The following is a 13,625-nucleotide window of genomic DNA, read 5'->3' on the forward strand; positions in this document are numbered from 1 at the left end:
ACCTCCTCCCTCTCTGTGGATGACTTCGTCAACCACTTTGAAAAGAAGGTTGACGACATCCGATCCTGGTCCTGCTCACACTGCCCTACCCTATGCTTTGACTTCTTTCTCCCCTCTCTCTCCAGATAAAATCTTGCGACTAGTGACTGCAGGCCGCCCAACAACCTGCCCGCTTGACCCCATCCCCTCCTCTCTTCTCCAGACCATCTCCGGTGACCTTCTCCCCTACCTCACCTCGCTGATCAACTCATCCTTGACCGCTGGCTATGTCCCTTCCGTCTTCAAGAGAGCGAGAGTTGCACCCCTTCTCAAAAAACCAACACTCGATCCCACTGATGTCAACAACTACAGACCAGTATCCCTTCTTTCTTTTCTTTCCAAAACTATTGAGCGTGCCGTCTTTAGCCAACTCTCTTGCTATCTCTCTCAGAATGACATTCTTGATCCAAACCAGTCAGGTTTCAGGACTGGTCATTCAACTGAGACTGCTCTTCTCTGTGTCACGGAGGCTCTCCGCACTGCTAAAGCTAACTCTCTCTCCTCTGCTCTTGTCCTTCTAGACCTGTCTGCTGCCTTTGATACTGTGAACCATCAGATCCTCCTCTCCACCCTCTCCGAGCTGGGCATCTCCGGCGCGGCTCACTCCTGGATTGCGTCCTACCTGACCGGTCGCTCCTACCAAGTGGCGTGGCGAGAAGCTGTCTCCGCACCACGTGCTCTCACCACTGGTGTCCCCCAGGGCTCAGTTCTAGGCCCTCTCCTTTTCTCCCTATACACCAAGTCACTTGGCTCTGTCATATCCTCACATGGCCTCTCCTATCATTGCTACGCTGACGATACACAACTAATCTTCTCCTTTCCCCCTTCTGATAACCAGGTGGCGAATCGCATCTCTGCATGTCTGGCAGACATATCAGTATGGATGACGGATCACCACCTCAAGCTGAACCCTGGCAAGACGGAGCTGCTCTTTCTCCCGGGAAGGACTGCCCGTTCCATGATCTCGCCATCACGGTTGACAACTCCGTTGTGTCCTCCTCCCAGAGTGCGAAGAGCCTTGGCGTGACCCTGGACAACACCCTGTCGTTCTCCGCTAACATCAAGGCGGTGACCCGATCCTGCAGGTTCATGCTCTACAACATTCGGAGAGTACGACCCTGCCTTACACAGGAAGCGGCACAGGTCCTAATCCAGGCACTTGTCATCTCCCGTCTGGATTACTGCAACTCGCTGTTGGCTGGGCTCCCTGCCTGTGCCATTAAACCCCTACAACTCATCCAGAATGCCGCAGCCCATCTGGTGTTCAACCTTCCCAAGTTCTCTCACGTCACCCCCCCTCCTCCGCACACTCCACTGGCTTCCAGTTGAAGCTCGCATCCGTTACAAGACCATGGTGCTTGCCTATGGAGCAGTGAGGGGAACGGCACCTCCGTACCTTCGGGCTCTGATCAGTCCCTACACCCAAACGAGGGCATTGCGTTCATCCACCTCTGGCCTGCTGGCTCCCCTTCCTCTGCGGAAGCATAGTTCCCGCTCAGCCCAGTCAAAACTGTTCGCTGCTCTGGCACCCCAATGGTGGAACAAGCTCCCTCACGAAGCCAGGACAGCGGAGTCACTCACCACCTTCCGGAGACATTTGAAACCCCACCTCTTTAAGGAATACCTGGGATAGGATAAAGAAATCCTTCTACCCCCCCCACCCCAAAAAAATAAAATATATGTAAAAAATTAAAATTAAGAAATAAAAAATTGAAATAAAAAAATAAAATAAAAAAATTATTATTGTAAAGTGGTTATCCCACTGGCTATAGGGTGAATGCACCAATTTGTAAGTCGCTCTGGATAAGAGCGTCTGCTAAATGACGTAAATGTAAATGTAAATGTGAAGACAATATCTCCCCAGATCAATCACATCATCACATGAGATGAACCGGTAAGCCACAGACTTAGATCCTAATGAGTTGCTAAACCATAAAGCTGCAGTTCGTAATTAAAACAGCAACAAAATGCCATAAACAGCTGAGCAATGGGCTGGAGATTTGTAACCACTCAAAGTCGGAGCTATGGATACAAGGACTGACCATTCATTAGATCAAAATGATAATGACTGATGTCTGGGATGAGTGGAGCAATACAACCTCACCAGATATACAGTATCAGTCCCCTGCGAATTGTGATTCATTCATTTATCAAACAGTGGTTGCTTTGGTGGTTTGCGTAGATTATTATAATCTTACCTGGGAGCCAGCAGCAGCGTTGCTTATGAGGTTATTATTGGGATTGGCGATCCAGAACGTAGACACTGCCCTAGAACAAACACACGCGCACACACGCACACACACACACACACACACACACACACACACACACAGGGAGGAGGGGCATTTGAGAAGATGTCTCCAGGCATGAGTGATTGTTAGTATCAGGATATATGAATTTAATAAGAAGCAGAAACAGAACCCTGACTCCTGTTATCCATGGAATAATCCACCTCTCCCACATAAATCCTGTACAGGGACAGGTCTGCCAACATACACACTCCTCCAAATACAGCGACTGCTGCTCCCCAAACAGACCTCCTTTTCAACCTTCCCCAGAAACACAAACACATCCCATGCAGCGGGGTGGTTGTTATTGCAGGGACAGGACTACTACTGCCCTATCACTCTCACACAGAGGACATGAACCCTCTGTCTTCTCTCAAGGTAGGCCTGTACAATAAAGCCGCACATACACACACACACACACACACACACTTCATCTAACTCATTATGCACACACACACACACATACAGAGTGTACAAAACATTAGGAACACCTTCCTAATATTGAGTTGCACCCCCCTTTGCCCTCAGAACAGCCTCAATTCGTCAGGGCATGGACTCTACAAGGTGTCGAAAGCACTCCACAGGGATGCTGGCCCATGTTGACTCCAATGCCTCCCACAGTTGTGTCAAGTTGGCTGGATGTCCTTTAGGTGGTGGACAATTCTTGATACACACAGGAAACTGTTGAGCGTGAAAAACCCAGCAGTGTTGCAGTTCTTGACACAGTCAAACCGTTGCGCCTGTCACCTACTACCATACCCCATTCAAAGGCACTTAAATATTTTGTCTTGCCCATTCACCCTCTGTATGGCACACATACACAATACATGTCTCAATTGTCTCAAGGCTTAAAAATCCTTCTTTAACCAGTCTCCTCCCCTTCATCTACACTGGTTGAAGTGGATTTAACAGGTGACATCAATAAGGGATCATAGCTTTCACCTGGATTCACCTGGTCAGTCTACTCTGTGTATAACTCCACTTTATTACTCTTTCAATTGGAGCCATTATCTTTTCTCATTTCTGCCTCTCTTCAGTCACTTTCTGTTCCTCTATTTTTCCCCTCTGTCACTTGTTCACTCTTTCTATCCACGGCCAGACAAGTCTCTTCTTGTCTACAAGTGTCTTACTTGCACTCCATGCTCGGCGAAGGCGTGTAGTTCTTGTACACTTTGTCTCGGATGCTGGTGCACATGGTCTCGTTGCGATCGGTGGGCAAGAGCGTTCCCGGTCGGGTCACCAAACCCAGGTTGTGGAAGAACGTGTTCCTCTGCTCTATCCCATCCTCCAGGAAGAAACAGTGACCCAGGGTGTCATAGCCCACGGTGTCCTTCACCTGGGAAGGGGAAACATTTGGGAAAGGTTACACAGAGACAGGAGTAAAGGGGAAACGTTTACTCGAGCAGAGCATGAAAGCAGCTTGGAGCTGCTGCATCATGTTATCTGAATGTTGGTCGATTCACTTCAACGCATTTTAGATTAATTTGTTTAACGACCACCATCACATGGTCCTCATTTCCCCAAGTTCTCACACGTGACACACACACAGAGACGCACTAGGGATGGCCATTTGAAATGTTTTCACTGTTGGAATAATATCATTTGTTTTAAAATCAGATATCCGGACAGTTGAAATACATGTTTACGTTTTTTTTTTTTTTTACTAATGGAGACTTGTGCACGAGAGAGAGAGCCGGTGCGTGGGCCGACGTGGGTGGACATCTATTTTAATGAATCCATTGAATATATACCATCACAAAGAAATCCATTATTAATTTGTTATAGGCAGGTCCTAAGAAACAAGATTAATAAAATGTTTTTTCAAAAGAATAGAATGGCATACTATGACTTTAATTATGTTACTGGCTGCGCCATGCACATGAAATCAATAGGACTAGTTATTTTGTTAATTAAACATACCAGACACACTTAGGCTAACCTGATCACAGTTAACACACATATATTTTATAGTAAGCTAAGAATATAATGAAATGTAACAAAATAAAATACAAATAATATTTTTCCCACACAATATATATACACAGTGGGGGAAAAAAGTATTTAGTCAGCCACCAATTGTGCAAGTTCTCCCACTTAAAAAGATGAGAGAGGCCTGTAATTTTCATCATAGGTACACGTCAACTATGACAGACAAATTGAGAAGAAAAAAAATCCAGAAAATCACATTGTAGGATTTTTTATGAATTTATTTGCAAATTATGGTGGAAAATAAGTATTTGGTCACCTACAAACAAGCATGATTTCTGGCTCTCACAGACCTGTAACTTCTTCTTTAAGAGGCTCCTCTGTCCTCCACTCGTTACCTGTATTAATGGCACCTGTTTGAACTTGTTATCAGTATAAAAGACACCTGTCCACAACCTCAAACAGTCACACTCCAAACTCCACTATGGCCAAGACCAAAGAGCTGTCAAAGGACACCAGAAACAAAATTGTAGACCTGCACCAGGCTGGGAAGACTGAATATGTAATAGGTAAGCAGCTTGGTTTGAAGAAATCAACTGTGGGAGCAATTATTAGGAAATGGAAGACATACAAGACCACTGATAATCTCCCTCGATCTGGGGCTCCACGCAAGATCTCACCCCGTGGGGTCAAAATGATCAAAAGAACGGTGAGCAAAAATCCCAGAACCACACGGGGGGACCTAGTGAATGACCTGCAGAGAGCTGGGACCAAAGTAACAAAGCCTACCATCAGTAACACACTACGCCGCCAGGGACTCAAATCCTGCAGTGCCAGACGTGTCCCCCTGCTTAAGCCAGTACATGTCCAGGCCCGTCTGAAGTTTGCTAGAGTGCATTTGGATGATCCAGAAGAGGATTGGGAGAATGTCATATGGTCAGATGAAACCAAAATATAACTTTTTGGTAAAAACTCAACTCGTCGTGTTTGGAGGACAAAGAATGCGTTGCATCCAAAGAACACCATACCTACTGTGAAGCATGGGGGTGGAAACATCATGCTTTGGGGCTGTTTTTCTGCAAAGGGACCAGGACGACTGATCCGTGTAAAGGAAAGAATGAATGGGGCCATGTATCGTGAGATTTTGAGTGAAAACCTCCTTCCATCAGCAATGGTCTTTCAGCATGACAATGATCCCAAACACACCGCCCGGGTACCGAGGTACCGAGATGAGATCCTCAGACCCCTTGTGAGACCATATGCTGGTGTGGTTGGCCCTGGGTTCCTCCTAATGCAAGACAATGCTAGACCTCATGTGGCTGGAGTCTGTCAGCAGTTCCTGCAAGAGGAAGGCATTGATGTTATGGACTGGCCCGCCCGTTCCCCAGACCTGAATCCAATTGAGCACATCTGGGACATCATGTCTCGCTCCATCCACCAACGCCACGTTGCACCACAGACTGTCCAGGAGTTGGCGGATGCTTTAGTCCAGGTCTGGGAGGAGATCCCTCAGGAGACCATCCGCCACCTCATCAGGAGCATGCCCAGGCGTTGTAGGGAGGTCATACAGGCACGTGGAGGCCACACACACTACTGAGCCTCATTTTGACTTGTTTTAAGGACATTACATCAAAGTTGGATCAGCCTGTAGTGTGGTTTTCCACTTTAATTTTGAGGGTGACTCCAAATCCAGACCTTCATGGGATGATAAATTTGATTTCCATTGATACTTTTTGTGTGATTTTGTTGTCAGCACATTCAACTATGTAAAGAAAAACGTATTTAATAAGATTATTTCATTCATTCAGATCTAGGATGTGTTATTTTAGTGTTCCCTTTATTTTTTTTGAGCAGTGTATATATATTTTTTAATGATATTTTGAAACAGAGCCTAAGGCAAGCCCGTGCTATTTTGAACCACGTTTCATCTCTTTCCTACCTTCACTCCACTTTGTTAGGGAGTAGGCATATGGTCATACATTGAGAGTATCTTCATCATGATACCAATAGAAAATAATAGCAATCTATATTTTCAAAAGCATGCGAGTCTCTCGTGTTCATATTTCACAACCGTCTCCGCAGGCTTTTGGAGTTGCCTTTACGCGATCGAGCAAAATAAATAAGCCTACACTTGATTTAGGCTACATTATTGCATGCTAAATGTTTCTGATCAGTGATAGATGACCAAACTAATAGATGAGCTATACTACCTCCACTTACTTGCCCAGCCAGAGAATTAACCAAATATACAGTTGGAGATTCAGTGAAACTAAATCACATTGACAGGTTGTTGGTCGGGAGTAGCCTAGGCTACTAAGCAACTGAAGTGCAAAATAATCCACTTGTTAAGCTACATAACATGCTGGGAAAATGTTTGGTCAACGCTAATAAATGAGCCAACTAGACAAGATGATCTTGACCAGCACTCACCTCAACTGACTGGGCACTTTAGTAAACAACAATTTGATGCCTCATTCATCATTCATTGATATTTATTCCCACAGTAATTCTTTATGGATCCATACAGTTGTGGTTAAGAAAACAGTGCATGTGGTGGGCTATGCGAAGAGATTGGTGAAGTGACATGCCTCGCAGAGTGCCGCGCCAGGACTATAGTAGTAAAGGCCGCTGCTTTAAAAAATGATATATATTTCACCTTTTATTTAACCAGGTAGGCCAGTCGAGAACAAGTTCTCATTTACAACTGCGACCTGGCCAAGATAAAGCAAAGCAGTGCGGTAAAAACAAAAACACAGAGTTACATATGGGACAAACAAAACGTACAGTCAATAACACAATAGAAAATCTATATACAGTGTGTGCAAATGTAGCAAGTTATGGAGGTAAGGCAATAAATAGGCCATAGTGCAAAATAATTACAATTTAGTATTAACACTAGAGTGATAGACGTGCAGAAGATGATGTGCAAATAGAGATACTGGGGTGCAAGTGAGCAAAATAAATAAGAAAATGGGGATGAGGTAGTTGGGTGGGCTAATTTCAGATGGGCTGTGTACAGGTGCAGTGATCGGTAAGGTGCTCTGACAACTGATGCTTAAAGTTAGTGAGGGAGATACAGTGAGGGGAAAAAGTATTTGATCCCCTGCTGATTTTGTACGTTTGCCCACTGTCAAAGAAATGATCAGTCTATAATTTTAATGGTATGTTTATTTGAACAGTGAGAGACAGAATAACAACAAAAAAATCCAGAAAAACTAATGTCAAAAATGTTATAAATTGATTTGCATTTTAATGAGGGAAATAGGTATTTGACCCCCTCTCAATCAGAAATATTTCTGGCTCCCAGGTGTCTTTTACACAGGTAACGAGATGAGATTAGGAGCACACTCTTAAAGGGAGTGCTCCTAATCTCAGCGTGTTACCTGTATAAAAGACACCTGTCCACAGAAGCAATCAATCAATCAGATTCCAAACTCTCCACCATGGCCAAGACCAAAGAGCTCTCCAAGGATGTACAAGATTGTAGACCTACACAAGGCTGGAATGGGCTGGAATGGGCATGACGATGACCCAAAACACACGGCCAAGGCAACAAAGGAGTGGCTCAAGAAGAAGCACATTAAGGTCCTGGAGTGGCCTAGCCAGTCTCCAGACCTTAATCCCATAGAAAATCTGTGGAGGGAGCTGAAGGTTCGAGTTGCCAAACGTCAGCCTCGAAACCTTAATGACTTGGAGAAGATCTGCAAAGAGGAGTGGGACAAAATCCCTCCTGAGATGTGTGCAAACCTGATGGCCAACTACAAGAAACGTCTGACCTCTGTGATTGCCAACAAGGGTTTTGCCACCAAGTACTAAGTCATCTTTTGCAGAGGGGTCAAATACTTATTTCCCTCATTAAAATGCAAATCAATTTATAACATTTTTGACATGCGTTTTTCTGTATTTTTTTGTCTCTCACTGTTCAAATAAACCTACCATTAAAATTATAGACTGATCATTTCTTTGTCAGTGGGCAAACGTACAAAATCAGCAGGGTGTCACGATTGTTGAGAGACGGGTCAGACCAAGGTGCAGCGTGATATGCGTACATGTTTATTAATACGAATAAACACTTGACAAAATAACAAAACAACGAAAACGTGAAGTCCTATGGGCTATACACACAACAAGCCTAACAGGAACATAAACAAGATCCCACAACTAAGGTAGGCAACCAGACGTTTTGGAGATAGTGCTACAGGATGCAAATTTCTGTTTGAAAAAGCTAGCCTTTGCTTTCCTAACTGATTGTGTATATTGGTTCCTGACTTCCCTGAAAAGTTGCATATCACGGGGGCTGTTCGATGCTAATGCAATACGCCACAGGATGTTTTTGTGCTGGTCAAGGGCAGTCAAGTCTGGGGTGAACCAGGGGCTATATCTGTTCTTAGTTCTGAATTTGTTGAATGGGGCATGCTTATTTAAGATGGAGAGGAAAGCACTTTTAAAGAGCAACCAGGCATCCTCTACTGACGGAATGAGGTCTAGCAACCATCAAGAGCTTAAGAGTGTAGCGCATGCAGCCTCAGCATTATGGCTAAATTTCATACTAAGCTGTAGGCAAAACTTTACTGCAATCATGACAAAAAAAACGTTTAAACAATGAGCCTGACGCAACAGATGAGAACGTTTAGCTTAAAATGTTGATACATTATTAGGCTATTTCGTCACACTATATGCGCAGCAATGCACACACGGCAGTATGCTATAAGCGCGTATGTTCCATTAGCAGGAAAACACCATTCTCAAACGTGACCACAAATGCGATTATGCATGTAATGCTTTTATTATAAAGGTGTATTTTTATGTTGAAAATGATCTTCCCTAAACTTGAAACTCATGCGCTGCATATGTATGCCAGTTAGGCTCTACACCCATTGTAAAGCGGATTAATGTGCTTCATTTTAAGAAGTTATTTGGCCACTTTAGTTCTGATAAACCTTATCAAAACATATAGGCCTATGGGCTAGGCTACATGAGGTGTGCTACTATGCACAACAACAAAAAAAGCATACACTGTTTGCCTTAAGCTGGGCATCATTCACAAGTGATAATATATATTTAATCTTGTCTTTACATATACTAAATAATATGTGTGAAATTTGTTTTGATTTAGAATGGACCATTATCATGCACCTGTCTTGAAACAGGGGCAGCGGGGAACAATACATGTAATCTATGGACTTAAATAGCGAATGGAAGACGGTTTTCCATGGTTTATTTTCATGCCAGCCAGGTAGGCTATACTCCTGTTGTAAATAGAAGCAATGTGCTTAATATTAGGAAAGTTGAGAGAAAAATAGTAGGCCTAGCCTATAGAAAGCTGATGGGATCCTCCTCTTTTTAATAGAGGCCATCACTCTGTTTTCTCACGCAATTGCATAGCCTTTAGAAATGTTGCGTAACATCAGCTCATGGGATCTCAAGAAGTGTTTGATTAGATTTTCGTTTGCATTGATGTCAGAGTGATTAGAGGGACAATAGAGTGCTGAGTACCAGGCAGTTAGCAAGTTTGGTAGGCTACTAATGACCATCAGCAGCATCATAGCTTGGAGAAGCCCAATTACCTTGACTAAATGGTCACTTGGAATTTGACTGCCGTCATGTCTCGTGACCGCCGGTGAGGCTGTTATACAGTCACAGTAACAGCCCTAGGTATAACTCATCTATTAGTTTGCTCATCTATCACTGCTCAGAAACATTTAGCATGCAATAATGTAGCCTAAAGCAAGTGTAGGCTTATTATTTAGCTCGGTCACATATAGGCAACTCCAAAAGCACGTAAAGGTTGTGAAATATGAAAATAGGATTGCTATTATTTTCTACTGGTATCATGATGACGAGAATACCCTAACAAAGTGGAGTGAGGGTAGGAAAGAGATTAAACGTGGATAAAAACATATCACTTTTATATGACAGCGGTTCCACACGTTCCCGTGACACAAGTAGTGTGGAAATTTTTTATTTGCATTATATTCTGTTATATTATATTAAATTCTTACTATAAAATACATGACCAAAAGTATGAGGACACCTGCTCATCGAAGATCTCATTCCAAAATCATGGGCATTAATATGGAGTTGGTCCCCCCTTTGCTGCTATATAAGTCGCCACTCTTCTGGGTAGCCTTTCCACTAGATGTTGGAACATTGCTGCGGGGACTTGCTTCCATTCAGCCACAAGAGCATTAGTGAGGTCGGGCACTGATGTTGGGCGATTAGGCCTGGCTCGCAGTCTGCGTTCCAATTCATCCCAAAGGTGTTCGATGGGGTTGAGGTCAGGGCTCTGTGCAGGCCAGGCAAGTTCTTCCACACCAATCTCGACAAACCATTTGTGTATAGATCTCGCTTTGTGCACGGGGGCATTGCCATGCTGAAACAGGAAAGGGCCTTCCCCAAACTGTTACCACAAAGCTGGTAGCACAAAATCTTCTAGAATGTCATTGTATGCTGTAGCATTAAGATTTCCCTTCACTGGAACTAAGGGGCCTAGCCCGAACCATGAACAACAGCCCCAGACCATTACCCCTCCTTCACCAAACTTTACAGTTGGAACTATGCATTGGGGCAGGTAGCGTTCTCCTGGCATCCGCCAAACCCCAGATTTATCCATCGGACTGCCAGATGGTGAAGCATGATTCATCACTCCAAGGAACCCGTTTCCACTGCTCCAGAGTCCAATGACGGTGAGCTTTACACCACTCCAGCCAACGCTTGGCATTGCGCATGATCTTAGGCTTGTGTGCGGCTGCTCAGCCAAGGAAACCCATTTCATGAATCTCCCGACTAACAGTTCTTGTGCTGACGTTGCTTCCAGAGGCAGTTTGGAACTCGGTAGTGAGTGTTGCAATCGAGGACAGACGATTTCTACACTCTACGCGCTTCAGCGGTCCTATTCTGTGAGCTTGTGTGGCCTACTACTTCGCGGCTGAGCCGTTGTTGCTCCTAGACGTTTCCACTTCACAATAACAGCACTTTCAGTTGACCGGGGCAGCTCTAGCAGGGCAGAAATTTGATGAACTGACTTGTTGGAAAGGTGATTTTATACACCTGTCAAATCAAATCGCCAAATCCACTAATTTGAAGGGGTGTCCACATACTTTTGTTTATGTGTGTTGACTGTGATCGGGTATGTGTCTTGTCCAATGTTCCCTCTAAGCTGCATGGGGGTCGCCCATGAGCGGTCTTTCAGTCACCCTCACGTGAATGCGCTTTTCAGATCAGTTCAGAGCTATGATTGTGCACATTTGTTGATATTCTTTGCTAGTTAGTGAGTTATTTGCCCAGTTATAGATACAGTGAGGGAAAAAAGTATTTGATCCCCTGCTGATTTTGTACGTTTGCCCACTGACAAAGACATGATCAGTCTATTATTTTAATGGTAGGTTTATTTGAACAGTGAGAGACAGAATAACAACAACAAAATCCAGAAAAATGCATGTAAAAAATGTTATACATTGATTTGCATTTTAATGAGGGAAATAAGTATTTGACCCCTCTGCAAAACATGACTTAGAACTTGGTGGCAAAACCCTTGTTGGCAATCATAGAGGTCAGACGTTTCTTGTAGCTGACCATCAGGTTTGCACACATCTCAGGAGGGATTTTGTCCCACTCCTCTTTGCAGATCTTCTCCAAGTCATTAAGGTTTCGTGGCTGACGTTTGGCAACACAAACCTTCAGATCCAACCACAAATTTTCTATGGGATTAATGTCTGGAGACTGGCTAGGCCACTCCAGGACCTTAATGTGCTTCTTCTTGAGCCACTCCTTTGTTGCCTTGGCCGTGTGTTTTGGGTCATTGTCATGCTGGAATACCCATCCACAACCCATTTTCAATGCCCTGGCTGAGGGAAGGAGATTCTCACCCAAGATTTGACGGTACATGGCCCCGTCCATCGTCCCTTTGATGCGGTGAAGTTGTCCTGTCCCCTTAGCAGAAAAACACCCCCAAATCATAATGTTTCCACCTCCATGTTTGACGGTGGGGATGGTGTTCTTGGGGTCATAGGCAGCATTCCTCCTCCTCCAAACAGGCCGAGTTGAGTTGATGCCAAAGAGCTCGATTTTGGTCTCACCTGACCACAATACTTTTCACCCAGTTCTCCTCTGAATCATTCAGATGTTCATTGGCAAACTTCAGACGGCCCTGTATATGTGCTTTCTTGAGCAGGGGGACCTTGCGGGCGCTGCAGGATTTCAGTCCTTCACGGCGTAGTGTGTTACCAATTGTTTTCTTGGAGACTATGGTCCCAGCTGCCTTGAGATCATTGACAAGATCCTCCCGTGTAGTTCTGGGCTGATTCCTTGCATGGAGCCCCAGGCCGAGGGAGATTGACAGTTATTTTGTGTTTCTTCCATTTGCGAATAATCGCACCAACTCTTGTCACCTTCTCACCAAGCTGCTTGGCGATGGTCTTGTAGCCCATTCCAGCCTTGTGTAGGTCTACAATCTTGTCCCTGACATCCTTGGAGAGCTCTTTGGTCTTGGCCATGGTGGAGAGTTTGGAATCTGATTGATTGATTGCTTCTGTGGACAGGTGTCTTTTATACAGGTAACAAGCTGAGATTAGGAGCACTCCCTTTAAGAGTGTGCTCCTAATCTCAGCTCTTTACCTGTATAAAAGACACCTGGGAGCCAGAAATCTTTCTGATTGAGAGGGGGTCAAATACTTATTTCCCTCATTAAAATGCAAATCAATTTATAAAATTTTTGACATGCGTTTTTCTGGATTTTTTTGTTGTTATTCTGTCTCTCACTGTTCAAATAAACCTACCATTAAAATTATAGGCTGATCATTTCTTTGTCATTTTACTTGGTTACAGACCAAGTAAAAAAGTATTAATTAATATCAAACCCTTCAAGCAATGTTGGCCTACATTGAACACCACATATAGGCGATTTCATAGAAATCAAAAGCTATTTCCACGTGAAAATGTTATGGGATTTGCTCCATTGGTTTTGTTGGTACACCTCCATTATGCTCAAATAGCCACAATAGCCTATTGGCTACTGTCTAAAACTGCAAGTGTACAGCCTCAGCGTTCACTGTAAACGCGCACCGGAAGTTGTACAAAATTCTCACAATGTTAAAGTTTCCGCTCACAATACTCCACATTTTCTCAGTGCCCCAAGAAATTTGAGGGAACATTGGTCTTGTCTGTTTAATGAACAAAATAACAAACTATTGATTTAATTTGTATGGTGCAGGCTGCACAGACTCGTAACATTGGCATACAGTGGGGAAAAAAAGTATTTAGTCAGCCACCAATTGTGCAAGTTCTCCCACTTAAAAAGATGAGAGAGGCCTGTAATTTTCATCATAGGTACACGTCAACTATGACAGACAAAATGAGAAAAAAAAATCCAGA

The 13,625-nt window shown here is 43.9% G+C and overlaps 1 protein-coding gene across 1 annotated transcript in view; it reads right to left on the reverse strand.

Annotated features, from left to right (window-relative positions):
- Window positions 1-13,625, reverse strand: part of cemip2 (cell migration inducing hyaluronidase 2) — a 66,843-nt gene that overhangs the window by 25,471 nt on the left and 27,747 nt on the right. Inside the window, exons 9-10 of the mRNA XM_041862673.2 lie at window positions 3,458-3,663; window positions 2,238-2,307 (exon numbers count right to left, since the gene is read on the reverse strand). Of these exons, the coding sequence (XP_041718607.2) occupies window positions 2,238-2,307; window positions 3,458-3,663 (276 nt within the window). The remainder of the gene's footprint in view (window positions 1-2,237; window positions 2,308-3,457; window positions 3,664-13,625) is intronic.

Source organism: Coregonus clupeaformis, chromosome 18 (genome assembly GCF_020615455.1).
Source record: "Coregonus clupeaformis isolate EN_2021a chromosome 18, ASM2061545v1, whole genome shotgun sequence".
Lineage (NCBI taxonomy): Eukaryota > Metazoa > Chordata > Actinopteri > Salmoniformes > Salmonidae > Coregonus > Coregonus clupeaformis.